The sequence below is a fragment of the Ochotona princeps genome, chromosome 5, assembly GCF_030435755.1.
Source record: "Ochotona princeps isolate mOchPri1 chromosome 5, mOchPri1.hap1, whole genome shotgun sequence".
NCBI classification, from domain to species: Eukaryota; Metazoa; Chordata; class Mammalia; order Lagomorpha; family Ochotonidae; genus Ochotona; species Ochotona princeps.
Genome location: NC_080836.1, coordinates 72685089 through 72700033, shown reverse-complemented (window position 1 = coordinate 72700033; position 14945 = coordinate 72685089). Strand labels below are relative to the sequence as shown.

The window sequence follows — 14945 nt, the reverse complement described above, 5'->3', positions numbered from 1 at the left end:
TTTTATCTATTGCCAGAGGCTTTATTTTTTTATGACCAATACTTCATAAAACATCCTTGAAAATTAGTCTTGATAGTTATTTCCTTTATAGCCATATTATAACATATTGTGAGACACAGTGACAACCCAAATGCCCGGTGGGGAAGGGGAGAAGAAAGGGAATGAAATAGAAGAAAGGTGGATTTGCAGAGGGCAAAAGTAGGGTGTGCTAAACATGTCACCTGCATTTGTCCTGTCTGTTCTCCTGGTCATCTGGATGCTGGGGCAGTTCTTGGAGTGAGATACTTAGATTCACAATGTTGGGATCTTCAAATGACACACCAGGAGGGAGAGAGGGAGGGAGAAAGAGACAGCAAAAGATTTCCCGTGATTCTAGAGCTGCCTCACCTGGTAGCCAGGGACCCCGATGGACCTGCCTTCCCCTGGGCATGCTTTCCTTGCTGCTGGACTTCAGCTGGTGGCAGCAGTAGTGATTTCAGAGAGAGGTGAGCAAACTACATTTCTAACTTGAAGCTTTCTTTCCAATCACACTTTTTAACACCAAGATCATCTGCAGATCCCACAGCCGTTGTTGCTGTTGTTCTCCTTCTCAGCGGAATGAGTCCTGGGAAGTCCTGGAGGAGACCCTGGGCCTGGGCCTGTTGGTATGCTGAGGATGCGAAGTAGTTTTCTGTCACAGGCCACTAACCCAGGGTAAAACTGTGTAAGCAAAAGCAAGTTAGTTTCTTCCCTTTTTTTTTTTAAAGAAACTTTGTTTCTCCATGCAGTAGCTTTCTAAAAATATTTTATTGAATAACCTTTCACATATCTAGTAAGAGTATGAGAAACCATATAATACCCGTATACTTTCCACCTTTAAGAAATCTCAACATTTTGGCATCTTTGTATTATATTTTTTTTTGCAAAGAATTTGGTAGTAACTGAGAATTTAATGATATTCAGAGTCACTAATATGCTTTTCAACTCATATACAATTGCTAACATATGTACCAAAAATCTAAAGTGACATGAGTAATCATTCTTTCTTAAGTTATTCCAGTGATTTTCCAGGCAAATACTGCCATTACATGAATCTAGACAATTCAAAAGTTAATGTCATATACATGGTAAGTTTTGCACAACAAGTTAACAAATTAAGCAGACTGGACTAAGACACTACAAAGTGCACACAATTCTGACACAGTGGCAAGAGTGGTTTTCTGTAGGAAACAGTTCCACTAAACAAGGTGGGAGAGATGGAAAATATTCATTCCGGAGTAAATACACAATTGTGATTCCCAGTTGCTTAATTGTTTTTTAAAGGAGGTAAACCATTCAACACACAGTTATAGCCATCTGTGTGCCTGTACCGGCTTTCTGCTCTCTTCCTCCCCAAAACAACCATTGTCCACATTTGGTATCTGTTCTTTAGCCACATTTTTTTCACTTCTATTTCACATATATGCCATAAATAACATGGAAAATTATATTTGTAAAATTTAAAACATAAGTAAGTAGTATTATGCCATCGATATTAATCTGTAATGTGATTTGTTCAGTACGTCTTTTAAAAGATTTGTTTTATTGTTTATTTGAAAGGCAGAGTGACAGGGAATGGAAATGTGTGTATGGAGAGAGACAAAGCATGGGAACACTTCCACTCACTGATTCACTCCCCACACTGCTGCAAGTGTGGACCCTGGGCCAGGCTGAATTTGGAACTTCATCCAGATTTCCTACATGGGTGCAAGGGCCAACCATCTGGATCATCCTCTGCTGCTTTTCCAGGTGCATTAGCAGGGAGCTGGATCAGAAGTGGAGTTGCTAGAACTCGAACTGACACCCGTATGGAATGTTGGCCTTAATGGGTGCTGCTTTACCTGCTGTGTACACTGCTGGCCTTTCATTCAGTGTTTTGATTTTGAACTGTATTTGTTTATACTTCGTCTGTCCATTTCCATGACAGTGTAGCTTTCATTGTACAAATCTATCAGTGTATTACTCATTTTTCTTCTGCTCAACATTTAGCATTTCAACTTCCTATTGTTGAAAAGATGCTGCAGTGTATGTTGAATTTCCCTCAGGTGTGTTTTTGGTTAAATTTGCCACTTGTATATACCATCAGTGTCACTGAGTAACACAGCATTGCTTCCCAAAGGGGGCTGGACCACTTTACAGTCTTTACCAGTTATATGGTAAATCTTCCTGCTGTTTGGTACTCTTGCTAACTCTTGCTGTTGCCACTCTGTCATTTCTACCAGTTGGATGGGGGATGTGAAATATATGGCTAATGTTGCATTCATGTTCTTCTCCATGATGAATTTTGATAACTAGCTTTCCATATGTGTTTTGTCATTTCAGTTTTTGCTTGGGTTAAGTTTTTGAGTTTACAGAATTTCAAAACAGTTTAGTCTGCCCGAGGCTATGAATAGTAGACTTGAACCCAGCCCTCCAAAACTGTGTGAATTCCAAATGATGCTTGTGTCAAAAGTGACAAAGACATGCCTAAAAGTAATGAATTTGCCTGTATTTTGCTTACTTAATGTTTGGGGTTAAAAACAGGGTGATCAACTATATCATCCAAGAAAATTTCCTAATGAAAAGGTGAATGCTTTTTAAAAGGGTAAATAGTTTCTAAAATATGTAAAGAGGATGTCCTGGGACATGGATGGATAAATGTTGTTTATTTACAAGCTAGAAATGTAGGCTTTGTAAAAATCTGGAATTTGGTTGAAATTAAGATTTGGGAGAAGAAATCTAACATTTGTATTAGATATTGAAGCTTTTTGTTTAAAAATTCACCGGTTTTTCTGTTTTTAATCACATCCAATGTGTTTTTCTCCTCAATATTCTCTAGCACCTGATTTGTTTAAAAAGGTACTTGGCTATGTGGCTTGGAGATCCTTTGTGCTCTTAATTAGGCTTCTTTGGCTTATTGCCTCTTCGTAGGACAAGGGCTATGCTTTTTACTTTTGAAAATCTGCTTGTAGATTTGGAGTTGATTTGGAAATAAGAGCTACTCATGTTCCTTGGTGTTTTTGGTTTGGTTTTCCCAAACAGCAGTCAAGTGGGTGGAGCATTGTGGATGGTAACCTTTCTTTATGGATGAGCAACTCTTGGTCCTTGAGCTGGTAGGTGCTGATATCAGAACTCACTTCTCTCTGTGATTGCCACTGTTGTTCAAGACTGCATTAATTTTACACCTTAGCAGCATTTAGCCCATCTTCTTGTTGACGCCAGACATTTTTGCTGGCTCTGCCCACCCAGTCTGATTTTCTTATATTCATTGTGGAGTAAATAGGCATGGACCATTTTTGGACAAGCTAGAGTGAGCAGAATTAGAGTGTAAATAACTTTGGCCTTGGTAAACTTAAGCAACAATGCATCAGGGCATTGCGTCTTGACAGTGTATTACAGTAGCCATGGTTCCTGGAGACATGCAAAAACCACAGTTTCTGATCCCATCTCAAACTCATGAAGTTAGGATGAAGGCTCACAGGGAGGCATTATATTCTTACGGGTGCTAGGTGGGAGGGATTATGTTCTTGTTTTCTATGATGAGCGCTGCTGATGGTATCGGTTCTTTTTCAGGTAAATGACAGTGTCAGTTCTGTGATTTGTGAGTTCCTCTTAGCCAGTATCCTAATCTAAGCTGACTTTAAAGAGGTTTCTCTTTTTCAGCTGTCAGCCAGCCTTGGCCTCATGGAGATTAATCAACCCTGGCATCCCCTTGAGTCACTTTCCCGGCCCTTGACCCTGAGGCTTCCTCTTGGTACTTCCTCTCCTCTGTCTTACTTTCTCAGTCTCCCCAATTCTTCCACCAGCCTTTGTCCTCATGACTTTCTTTCTGCCTTGTCCTACAGCTGAATTGGGCTTCTCTTACTGCTGCCTACAAAACACATCACCCATATTTCTTGTCTCCTTCTATTGCCTTTTTATAACCCTGGAGCCCCTGAAGGAGGCTTGTATGGAATGTTTTGACAGTTCAGAGAGAGACCGGGTGGGTTTGTTTTCATGGCGAGTTGTGGGAGCCTCATGGGATGTGGTGGTCTCTACTGTCGGTGAATTCATTTGCAGCACAGTTGTACTCCATGGTGGTGATGTGGCTTTCATGGAGTGTGAGCAGGTTCTGGCTGGTGCTTGAACCTGTCTGCCCACCCCAGAGCATGAGTGAGATATGAGCAATTGCCATAGCTTGTCTCGAAGCTTTCTGGAGGTTGGCTGCTTCCTACCAAAATAACTAGTTATTACCAGAAAAATCACAGCAATTCTTATAAAGCTGCTTTCTCCTCGGCCCTGATCCAATCTTGTCAGAACATGACTAATGTAAAGACTGTTTGGGTTACCTCAGGCAAATCAGAGCAGGAGACAGCATTTGACTAATATCAGCAGAATATGCCTAGATTCCATTAAGCCTCAAATGTGTGCTCTTTGGTTCCAGGAGCTCGTGTCAATGCCAAGGACAACATGTGGCTGACCCCTCTGCACAGGGCTGTTGCTTCCAGAAGTGAGGTGAGTGATTACCTTATTTAATCTAATACCTACTCCCCTAGAATAAAAATTCTTTGCACTGGTTTAGGAGTCCTTGTTGGTGATTAAGAGACTTTTACCTCCAAACTAGGAGGGTTGCCAATAACAAGCAATGTTTATTTGAACACCTCTTGCACACTAGCCATGGTTCAGAAGAGGAGGCGTCTGGGGTAGGCCAAGCATGGCACTTGACTTCAGCAAGTTGTGCATGTGAGAGAGAGGAGGTGCAGCTGGAATAAATTGGCACAAGGTCATGGTCGAATTGGAGCTAACTGCATGACTAGAGGAGGTCTTCCAAAAACAGGCATCAGTTGAACTGGTCCTTAAAGAATGAGTAGAGGGCTGGCACATTGGCTCAGTTGACTAACTCTCCTCCTGCAAGTACTGTATGCTAGATGGGTGCTGGTTCGTGTTCTTGGCTGCAGAAGAGGACAGCCTAAAGTCTTGGGACCCTGTACTTGTGTGGGAGTCCTGGAAGAGGCTTCTGGTTCCTGGTTTCGTCTCATCTCGCCTTTGGCCATTGCAGTCATTTGGGGAGTGAACCAGCAGATGGGAGATCTTTCTCTTTGTCTTTCCTTCTGTTTGTAAAATTTGCCTCTCTGTAAATCTGCCTTTCCAATAAAAATAAATAAATCTCAAAAAAAAAAAAAAAAAGAATGAGTAGCAACTTAACAGGCCAGGGAAAGGAGGGAGGGCAGAGGGAATGTGCCAGAGGATAAGAGGCATGGGAGTGAATAAATTGTGGTCTCACTTAAGGGTAATAGGAATACAAGGTGTGGTATAGGTGAGTCTACAGTTGAGGCTGGGCTAGAGGACAAGGGGCTTAGTATCCCTTGGTTTGTGGAGAAAGACAATAACAGAGGAGTGACATACTCAGCTACTTTTTCAGTACCACCACTGTGGTGACAGCATGGAAGTAGGCTGGGTGGGGAGGGATTTTAGGCAGAGGTGCAAATCAAGGGCCATAGGAGACTTGAGGAGCTTGGGGTAAAGGCAAGAGCAAGACTTCAGCCTGAGAGGTGAACCTCACAGGATTTGGTTCCTAGAGAGAGGGGGGCAGAAAAGAAGCTCATGCTGAATGGTGATGCTGTTGACTGACAAAGCCCAGAGCAAGTGACTTGGCTACTCCTCTTTGAGTGGCAGGTTTAGCAAATGTGCCACTTGAGGGCACATTCTCTGTGAGGGCAGGTTCTATTTTTTCCCACATCTCAAACCTGGTGCATTGGAGAAATACAGTGAGCCTGATACGGAAGAAATCATTCATTACAAATGCTGGAAACTGCGGTGAAGATGGCTGATGGATGGTCTGACATTATCAGTTCAGGCTGGGATCTCAGGGACAGGGACAACCAGCAAGTAGATCAGCTGGTTGAGGGATGGCAGGGAACCCAAGGTGAGAGGAGATGCCTGCATCCACTCTATTCCTAGAGGAGGCAGTGCTCCCTGGACACATCCAGGAGCAGGAGGTGCTGCTCGGAACTACGCAGCACAGGCAAGTGTTTGTGGCTAACGTCCACATCAGCTCTTCCTCTGTGGCACCCATCCAGAAATGTCATAATGTTTTTGGCAGGTAGCAGTTGAGCACTCCCCCTCCCCTCTTCTCCATTCCACCTCCCTCCCTCTCCCCGGTTTGTTGCATTCTCTTTCTTAATAGCTCACGCGAAATGAAAGAAGTGAAAGTCCTAAATTGTGGGGCTGGCATGATGGCATGCCACGCTAATGCTCCACCTGTGGTGCTGGCATCTCATATGGATGCTGGTTTGTATCCCACCTGATTCACTGCTGATCCAGCTCTGTGCTTGTGGCCTGGGAAAGCAGAGAAGGATGGCCCAAGGCTTAGGCGCCTGTGCGCATGTGGGAGACCTGAAAAAGTTCCTGACTCCTGGCTTTGGAACGGCTCAGCTCTGGCCATTGTAGCCATCTGGGGAGTGAAACAACAGTTGAAAGATTTGTCTCTCCCACTCTCTGTAACGTTGACATTCAAGTAAAAATAAATAACTGCTTTAAATAACTCCTTTAGCAGGAAGTTGGATAGGAAGTAGAGATATGACTCAATCCCAGGCACTCTAAAATGGAATGTAGGAGTCCCTTGCAGTGGCTTAACCTCTGGGCCACAGTATTCACCCCTTAAATCTTCTTTAGATCCTACATTTTTTTCTCTTTTACCTGGGATTGATGTAATGTGCTTGAGTTGAAAGTAGTGGTTTCATTTGACCAGTGTGTTTACAGGGAAATATTTTCTGAACCAAATTATAGGCTCACTGGATCTTTGATACATCAGTGTCTCAAAAAATGTATGGATTTGCCTCCTCTTTAACAAGTAAAGGTCTTTTTCGTTAAAAAAAAAATCCTGAGTGCCTCCTATAGAACAGGAACTATGCCTGTTGATGAATCTAAAAAGTGAGTCATATCTGGAGTCCCTACCGTGAGGACGCATTTGTCTACTGGGACAAGCTTGTGGTCTAGTGAGAAAGACACGAAAGCAGGTGATTCTAGTACTTGGTCTTATGTCCAAGACATCTCCACCTCTGTTAACTCTCTAACCACAAAAACCTGAATCTTGAAAAATCCATTTTCTGTGAGTGAACATCTTGCTTTCTGTGCGTGTCTGTCGTGTGTTTGAGTGCATCCCTTGAACATCTGCTTACTGAGGTTGGGCTCTCCAGGTGGATCGTGGAGACTTACAGTGGTGCTGACTAGGCTTCGCCCAAGGCCTCCCTTCTGGGTCTTGTCCCCTGGTCTCCTCCTTTCACTCCTTCCCAGTGTGGCACAGCTGGGATTCCCAGGTTGTAAGCTTCTTGGAGTCAAACAGCATAATTTCTTTGTTAGATTATCCCATGCCTGAAGTAGTCTCCCCTCCTTTTTCTGTTATTATTCTCAAGGCAGTGAGGACATGTAGACAGACTCCTTCCGAAATGTAAGGGAAATATATTTTGTAATAGTGGGTGCTGGACATAGGCAAGATTCAGGGCTTTCAGACAGAATATTTTGGAGTGTTATTGTCTGCTGTTTTATGTGTTCCTTGTTGAGTTTATACACGTTGCCCCTTTGCTTTTCTTTCTTGTAAAAGAGCAGCTGAAGGGGAAAGGAATTAATGTATATAAGCCAGAAAGTCTCACACACGCTGGTGGAAGCTTAGCATGTGTTTATTAAAGCCAACTGCGTGGAAGGTCTTGAGAATGTGTGTTGGGTGGCCTCTGCAGACCTATGTTTGAGGCGGGCAACCAGACACATGGTCTGCCGCGGCCTAAGTGTCAATGCAGCTGGCCTCCTGCACACGCCCTTCCTGCTGTAATGTGTAAAGAGTAACAACAAAGAAGACTCGCTGGGAAGGCTTACGCTCCCTATTCTAGAGACTATCTTTTGATTGGGAAAGTTCAAGGCTATTGTTTCCTATCTTTGGAGAGTAGGGCCGAGGATTAAGTGACACGTGGTCCAAATATGTGTTACTATGATGAGCATGTAGGAAGGGCTTACTGTGTGCTGGGACACATGCCAAGTTCTTTTCTGTGCATTTCATCACCTCTGAGCTACCCTTTGAGATCAAGACTATTGGGGATGCTAATTTAGGAAACAGTTTCAGAGAAGTTAAGTAAGGAGCCAAAGATGTCACAGCGAGTAGGCAGAGGAGAGTGGGATCAGAGAACCCACAGGCTTAACTGTTGTGTAGTTTCTGCGAATCTGTGCCAGCTAATAAAATGGGTCTGTTTCTGGCACCTGTGCAAAGACCCTAAATGGTATAATGATCTTTGCCAGAGCTATGCAGGAGAAGCCCTTAATTTATAACTTAAATTCACAAAACCATGGCATAGTGGGCTAAAGCCTCTGCCTGCAGTGCCGGTTTGTGTCCTGGCTATTCCATTTCCAGTCTATCTCCCTGTTTATGGTCTGGGAAAGCAGTGAATGATGACTCAAGTGCTTGGGCCCCTGCACCTGTGTGGAAGACCCAGGAAAAGCTCCCAGCCTCAGATCATCTCAGCTCCCATCATTACGGCTAGTTGGGGAGTGAGCCAGCAGTTAAAATATATTTCTCTCTCTGTCTCTTCTTCTCTTTGTAAACTCTGCCTTTCAAGAAAAGATAAAAATAAATCTTCTAAAGAATTTATAAAACTTGGGCCTGCACTTTAGCCTAGTGGCTAAAGTCCTTGCCTTGCATGCGCTGGGATCCCATATAAGCAGTTGATGTCCAGCTGTTCTGCTTCCTATCTAGCTCCCGGGTTGTAGCCTGGGAAAGCAGTAAAGGATTACCCAAAACCATGGGACCCTGCACCTGCATGGGAGACCCGGAGAAGGCTCCTGGATCCTTGCTTTGGATCAGCTCAGCTCTGGCTGGCCACTTGGGAGGGAACCAGCAAATGAAAGATCCTTCTCTCTGTAAAATCTGCCTTTCCAAAAAAAAAGTTATTACTGTGTACCAAATACTGGTAGACATAATTCTAAAAAATTATATACATGATTGGAATATAACTACTTCAAGTTATCCTTCATTGACTATACAAATGTATCTAGAACATACATGGTGTAGAAAGATTATGCAATCTGTTATCCAGAAGGAAATGAGTGGTATTCAGACTCAATGTCTGTTTAAATCATCTGGGTGCTTTTTCACAATATCTGCCCTAGAGCCTCACCCCCAGTGATTCTGATGAACTGCTGGCTGGGTCCAGAAATCTGTACTTTTATGAAGCTGCTGCTGATACAGGCTACATACCATCCTTTAAAGCCCGAGACCAAAGACTGGGGATGCTCTAGAGTCTGTCCTTCCTCGTATCTGACGCAAGTGCTACTTGCGTGGATCCCTTGGCATTCTCTCAAATCCCAAGTCCTAGTAAATCACCTTTGTACTACTAGTTCTTAGAACAACTGTTCTCTAATAGAAATTACAGTTATAATGGAAGAGTTTAGTTTGATGCTAAGTCCTTGCAGAGGAACAATCCCATTCTTTGAGCAAATTGATTGTCAGTTTATGCAGCTTTTATAGAAAAGAGAGTTGCTTTAATCAATATTTGATAAATACCCCTGATGATGACAGGAGACACCTTCAGGACTTGTAATTTCACCATAAATGTTAATACTTGCAGATTACTCAATTATTGTAGCAATACCTGTATATATTCTTCCCAAATCTCCAAGTTTTCTGGGTTGTTGTGGTGAGTACACAAAGTTGTATGGAATCCAGATCTTGGTACAGAACAACTCATAGTTGATAAAATCTGACATTGCTTGTGCTTGCAAGGACAAGTAGGGTCACACACTGTTATTTTCCTATGAGTAACTTGTGTGTTCTTAAATGCAGTACACATTTGAGAATAAAACAATATTAAAGGTGAGAGTTTAAGATACATGCTTCCTATTCCCTTTTCCATGTGCCCAGAGTATATTTTGGCTTCTTTAAAATTTTTTGAATGTCCAGTATTGCCTACATAGTTGAGAGGGATGCATGCCCATAGGGGTCCCCCATCAGGGAGGGGAGGGTCAGGCATGGAGGAAGGTGGGTGGGACAAATGGTTCAGCTTTCTTTTTTCTTTTCTTTGTTCTGTGTTCACAGGGGAGAAGGGGCAGGAGCTGTTCCTTGCTGTCAAATTGCATCAGCACCCCGGGGATGGGGGAGGATCATTTGATGCTACCTTAGAGACCCCAATGCAGGAAAGTGTTCTGAGAATGTTATTTGAATGGTTTTGATAGTTCTAAGAAGTTGTTGGTTTTATTTCTCCTTTCCAAGGTCTGTTGGTTGATAAAGTTCATCTTAGTATGTCCACAGACCCAAGGTGCAAAGCTTGCCTAGGAGAATGTCCAACCTGTTAGACCTGGCCAGGCTGAGCTGGCCGACTTGTCTCCCATGTGCATCTGGGCATGCTCTCTGCTACACAGGCATCAGCAACTGAGGAGGTCCAGTCCTGATACATGCACTCCAAGGTCAGACCACACACCCTGTGATTTTCCCTGTGGCCAAAGTCTGAGTCCAGTGGTCTTGTTGAGGAGTGGCATGACCTCAGACCTGACTTGTACGCACCAGCCATCTTTTGGTCTCTTATTGCAAGGTTGCGTGGCCTTTGTATAATGAGAAGGTCATAAAAAGTGGAAGCCAACCGACTGCAAATGCCTGAGACAGCTCATGATCCTCTGTGTGCTGTCTCTGTGTCTCCCATGGGTCAGCTTGCCAGGAGGAGAGTCACCAGCAAGACTCTCAGCCCTAGGGCTGCATGGTCGCTGGGCTGGCGCTTCCATTTTGGAGGAAAGGTGTCTGCTCATAGCCAAAGAACTGAAGGCTTCAGTGGACCCTCACAGGTGTCCTGTGTGTGGTGATGACCATGAGCTGTTGTCTTCACTGTCTTGGTAAGAGCAAGCCAGCAAAAGCTTCCACATTGATCATATAATTTTCTGCCTATTATAGTCAATGCAGTTATCAAGCTAATAGCTTTTGCCTTTGGATTCTTTTAATTATCTTACTGTATTTTACAGAAGTGTTGGCTCTTGAAAAAATCTGTTCCTTCCTTACAAGTAGTTTGAAAAGCTACTATTCAAGTGTATTTCTTTAAAACATGTATTTATTTACTTGAAAAAGTAGTTTACAGAGAGAAAGAGAGAAATACTCTATTCTCTAATTCCCTCCCTGGATGGGTACAGTGGTAAGTGCTGGACCAGGCCAAAGTCAGGAGCTGTGGATTTCCCACAGGGGTGGCAGGGGACCAGATACTTGGGCTACCTTCCATTGCTGTTCGCAGAGAGATGGATTAGAAGTGGGGAAGCTGGAGCATGAACCAGTGCTTACATAGGATGCTGAAGTCGCAAAAGTTAAGCTTGCCCTGTGAATGTCTTTTTTAGAAAATTATTTTTGCATTATTTGAAAGGCAGAGAAAGAGAAATATTCCATCCACTAGTTCACGCTCAAAATGCTAGCAACAGCTAGGGCTGGGGCTGGTTGAAGCCAGGAAGTTACAACTCAGTCCAAGCCTGTCATCCAGGTTGCAGGGAGCCAAGTACCTGGGCTGTCACGTGCAGCCCTTCAGATGTGCATCAGCGTGAAGCTGGGTTGGAAGCAGAGCTGGGATCCAAACTCCAGGACTACAAAATGGGATGTGAACATCCCAAGCAGCTTTCCCAAGCTCCCACACCTAAGTGTCTTTTCTTAATTCATCAGATATTTACTTCCCTTTCCACGTGTTAGTTTCTTTGTTATCTTATAAATGTCTGTTAGACCAAACTCCTGGAGATTAATTTTTAGCCAGTGTGTGATACAGGAAGAAAAAAAAGATTTCTTCTGGAAGATTTATTTTTATTTGAAAGGCTGAGTTACACAAAGGAGAAACAGAGATCTTCCATCTGCTGGTTTACTTTCCTAATGACCCAGTGATTGAGCTTACCCAATTTTTTTTTAAAGATTTATTCATTTGATTACAGCCAGACATACACAGAGGAGGAGAGACAGAGAGGAAGATCTTCTGTCCGATGATTCACTCCCCACAGTGAGCCGCAACGGGCCGATGCACGCCGATCCAAAGCCGGGAACCTGGAACCTCTTCCGGGTCTCCTACGCGGGTGCAGTGTCCCAATGCATTGGGCCGTCCTCGACTGCTTTCCCAGGCCACAAGCAGGGAGCTGGATGGGAAGTGGAACTGCTGGGATTAGAACCAGCGCCCATATGGGATCCCGGGGCTTTCAAGGCGAGGATTTTAGCTGCTAGGCCACCCCACCGGGCCCGAGCTTACCCAATTTGAAGCCAGGAGCTTTTTCTGAGTCTCCCACATGGATATAGGGGGCCTAAGGATTTGTGCCATCCTCCACTACCTTCCCAAGTCATAAGCAGGGAGTTGGACCAGGAGTAGAACAGCTGGGACATGAACTAGCACCCATGTGGGATGACTCTGCTGCAGGTGGAGGCTTAGCTGACTATGCCACAGTGCCAGGCCCTGAAAGTTTTTTGTTTTGTTTTGCTCTTTTTTTGATTAAAGAAGCATCTGGGGTCAGGGTTGTAGTATAGTGGGCTATGTGCTGGCATCCTGTATGGTTGCCAGCTCTTGTCCCACCTACTCCACTTTCAGTCCAGCTCCCTACTAATCCAACTGGAAAACAGCAGAAAGTGGCCCAAATATTTGAGCTCCTACACCCACAAGGAAGATCTTGATAAAGCCCATGTCTCCTAGTGTCTGCCTGATCTAGTCTCAGCCAGTGTGGCCACTTGAGAAATGAACCAGTGGGTGAAAGATCTCTCTCTCTTTCTTTCTCTCTGTTCTTCTCCCCACAACCCACCCCATAAATATGCCTTTCAAATAAATAAGTAGGTAAATCAATATTCTTTAAAAGTAGAATTATTAATCTCCCAAATAGCCTTAATTGCTTTGTTATTAAACCAAGTTGAAGTCTCCAAGGTTAAAACGTTTGAAAGACAAAAATGCAGTATTAAAAAAGGAAGTTGTCAATTTTGTCCAAATCTTTTTTTACTAAATTTCTTTAAATACCTGTATTCAGTTTGGCAGACTAAAACTTCAGAGTTTATAAATGTAGAGAATGGAGGAGACTTGATATTTGAATGAGATTATGTCAGGATGCTGCTGTGTACTGAGTAAGCCTGGCCTGGCAGAAAAGGCCCATAGCCAACAGTTGGACTTCACCCTGGACTTCCAGTGTCCTTCCTGTGCCCTGAGGCTGCCTTCAAAACCAAGGCCAGCCCAGGTGACCCCTAAGGACTTTCTTGTGTCTGATATTCTGTATGCCTGTGAACTCAGTTCCGTAACTACCGTATTTTCATTTTTTATGTTAATCTTTGGAAATGTATAACCCTTCCTTTGCAGGCTAAATATTTCTTCATAGAATCCTTATTGGGAGGAAGGTGACAGCAATGCATGTCATCACCTAAGCAGATGCAGAAATAAAAATGAAGGTTCTCTCCCAGGTGTCTGGGGGCCATAAAGGAGTTAAGTGGACCGAAGCTGGCACTCACTTGGGAATTACCTCAAGTTCACAGGAAAAGAGGTTTCATAGAGACTGCAACCTGTTCTGTGTCCCTCCCTCCCCCAAATCTGATAATGAACTTGAACCTTTCCTTTACTAATTGTTTAGATGTGACCCAAATGTCTGTCAGAATCACTGTGCCTTTTGCATGGATGTGCCTGGCCAGGAACTCCATGCCATAGCTTGTGCCAAGTCTAATATTCTTCATGATTTTAAGGAGTCCCAGGAGGTCTAAATTGTTGATTGCCCAGCTTGGAAAGCCTGCTCCTCCTGCCTTACTTTTGTTGTGTTGTTAGCTTTTTCCTCTCACAGCCTGCTGCCCCCGTGTCAGCCCAAATGTGCACCTGTTTCCTGGAGTTCAGGGACCGTCTTCTTTCCCCTCCTTTCCCCTCTCCCATCCTTACCCCTATCCTTCCTGCAGTTCCCCAAATGCACCTCAGTTGGTTGTGCAGAAAGTGTAGCTGGACCAGCTTCTACCACAGTCACAGTAGACTCCCTCAGTCGGACAAAGCTATCACTTTTAAAATATAACTTTTTCGTGAATTCATTGTTATATTCATGTACTATAGTTTTGTGAAGTTATTCTGTATATTTTATTTTTTGTTGTTAAGTCTGTCATGAGTTTATGTATTTAGTGCAAAGCAAGAATCTGTACCAGCATGATAAAATCACCTGTAAAACAGAGGAATTCAAGTGATCATGTATTGTTATTGTGCTGTAGATATGTGAGAAGGCCATTACCATTTTTTTTAGAATATTGCTTTGTGGTTGTTATTGCCAATATTTTAGATTATCTATCTGCAAAGATATTCAAACATGCATCTTTAAACTATGAATCTCTTTTATTCCTGTCATTTATAAATTAGCTAATATTTCAAGGTGCACTGAACTTTGAGTGAGTCTCATTGTTCATCATTGTTTTCCTTAACCATGTAGTAGTCCTCTGATGGTTTTTCTCCATTTTGTCCAAACTCTTGTCAGAGCTGATTAAGTTTACTATTGCTTTTACCTTGTGATTTGGGCAATGCAAAGCTTTCAGTAAGAGTAGTGAATAGCTTCAACTTGGGGACTCCCACATGATTTGTCCTTGCATTGTTATCAATATATTTATCTTTACATTTTAATTTTACTTGAAAAGCATTTTTGAAAGGCAGTCAAGGAGACAGAAAGACAAGAGACAGAAAGGAGTCTTCCATTTGCTGATGGACTCCCCAAATGTCTGCAACAGTCAAGGCTGGGCGAGGCTAAAGCCAGGAGCCCAAAACTCCATCCAGGTCTCTGATATGGGTGTCAGGGAATCAAGTACCTCAATCAGAATTTGCTGTCCTTCAGGGTATGCATTTGATGGGGTTGGTTCAGAGGTAGAACAGCTGAATCCCACACCAGAACTCTAGTATGGGATGTTGGCAAACCAAGTGGTGACAACCACTGCACCAAATGCCTGCTCCAGTCTTGTCCTTAGTTTGTGGATTCCTTGCATAAAT

General features: G+C 43.3%; 1 protein-coding gene across 9 annotated transcripts in view; it reads left to right on the top strand.

Moving 5' to 3' along the window:
- Positions 1-14945, top strand: part of ANKRD44 (ankyrin repeat domain 44) — a 304874-nt gene that overhangs the window by 155471 nt on the left and 134458 nt on the right. For all 9 annotated transcript variants that reach the window (XM_058664770.1, XM_058664775.1, XM_058664771.1 and 6 more), the window contains exon 4: positions 4421-4491. In XM_058664770.1, coding sequence (XP_058520753.1) covers positions 4421-4491 — 71 coding nt within the window. The remainder of the gene's footprint in view (positions 1-4420; positions 4492-14945) is intronic.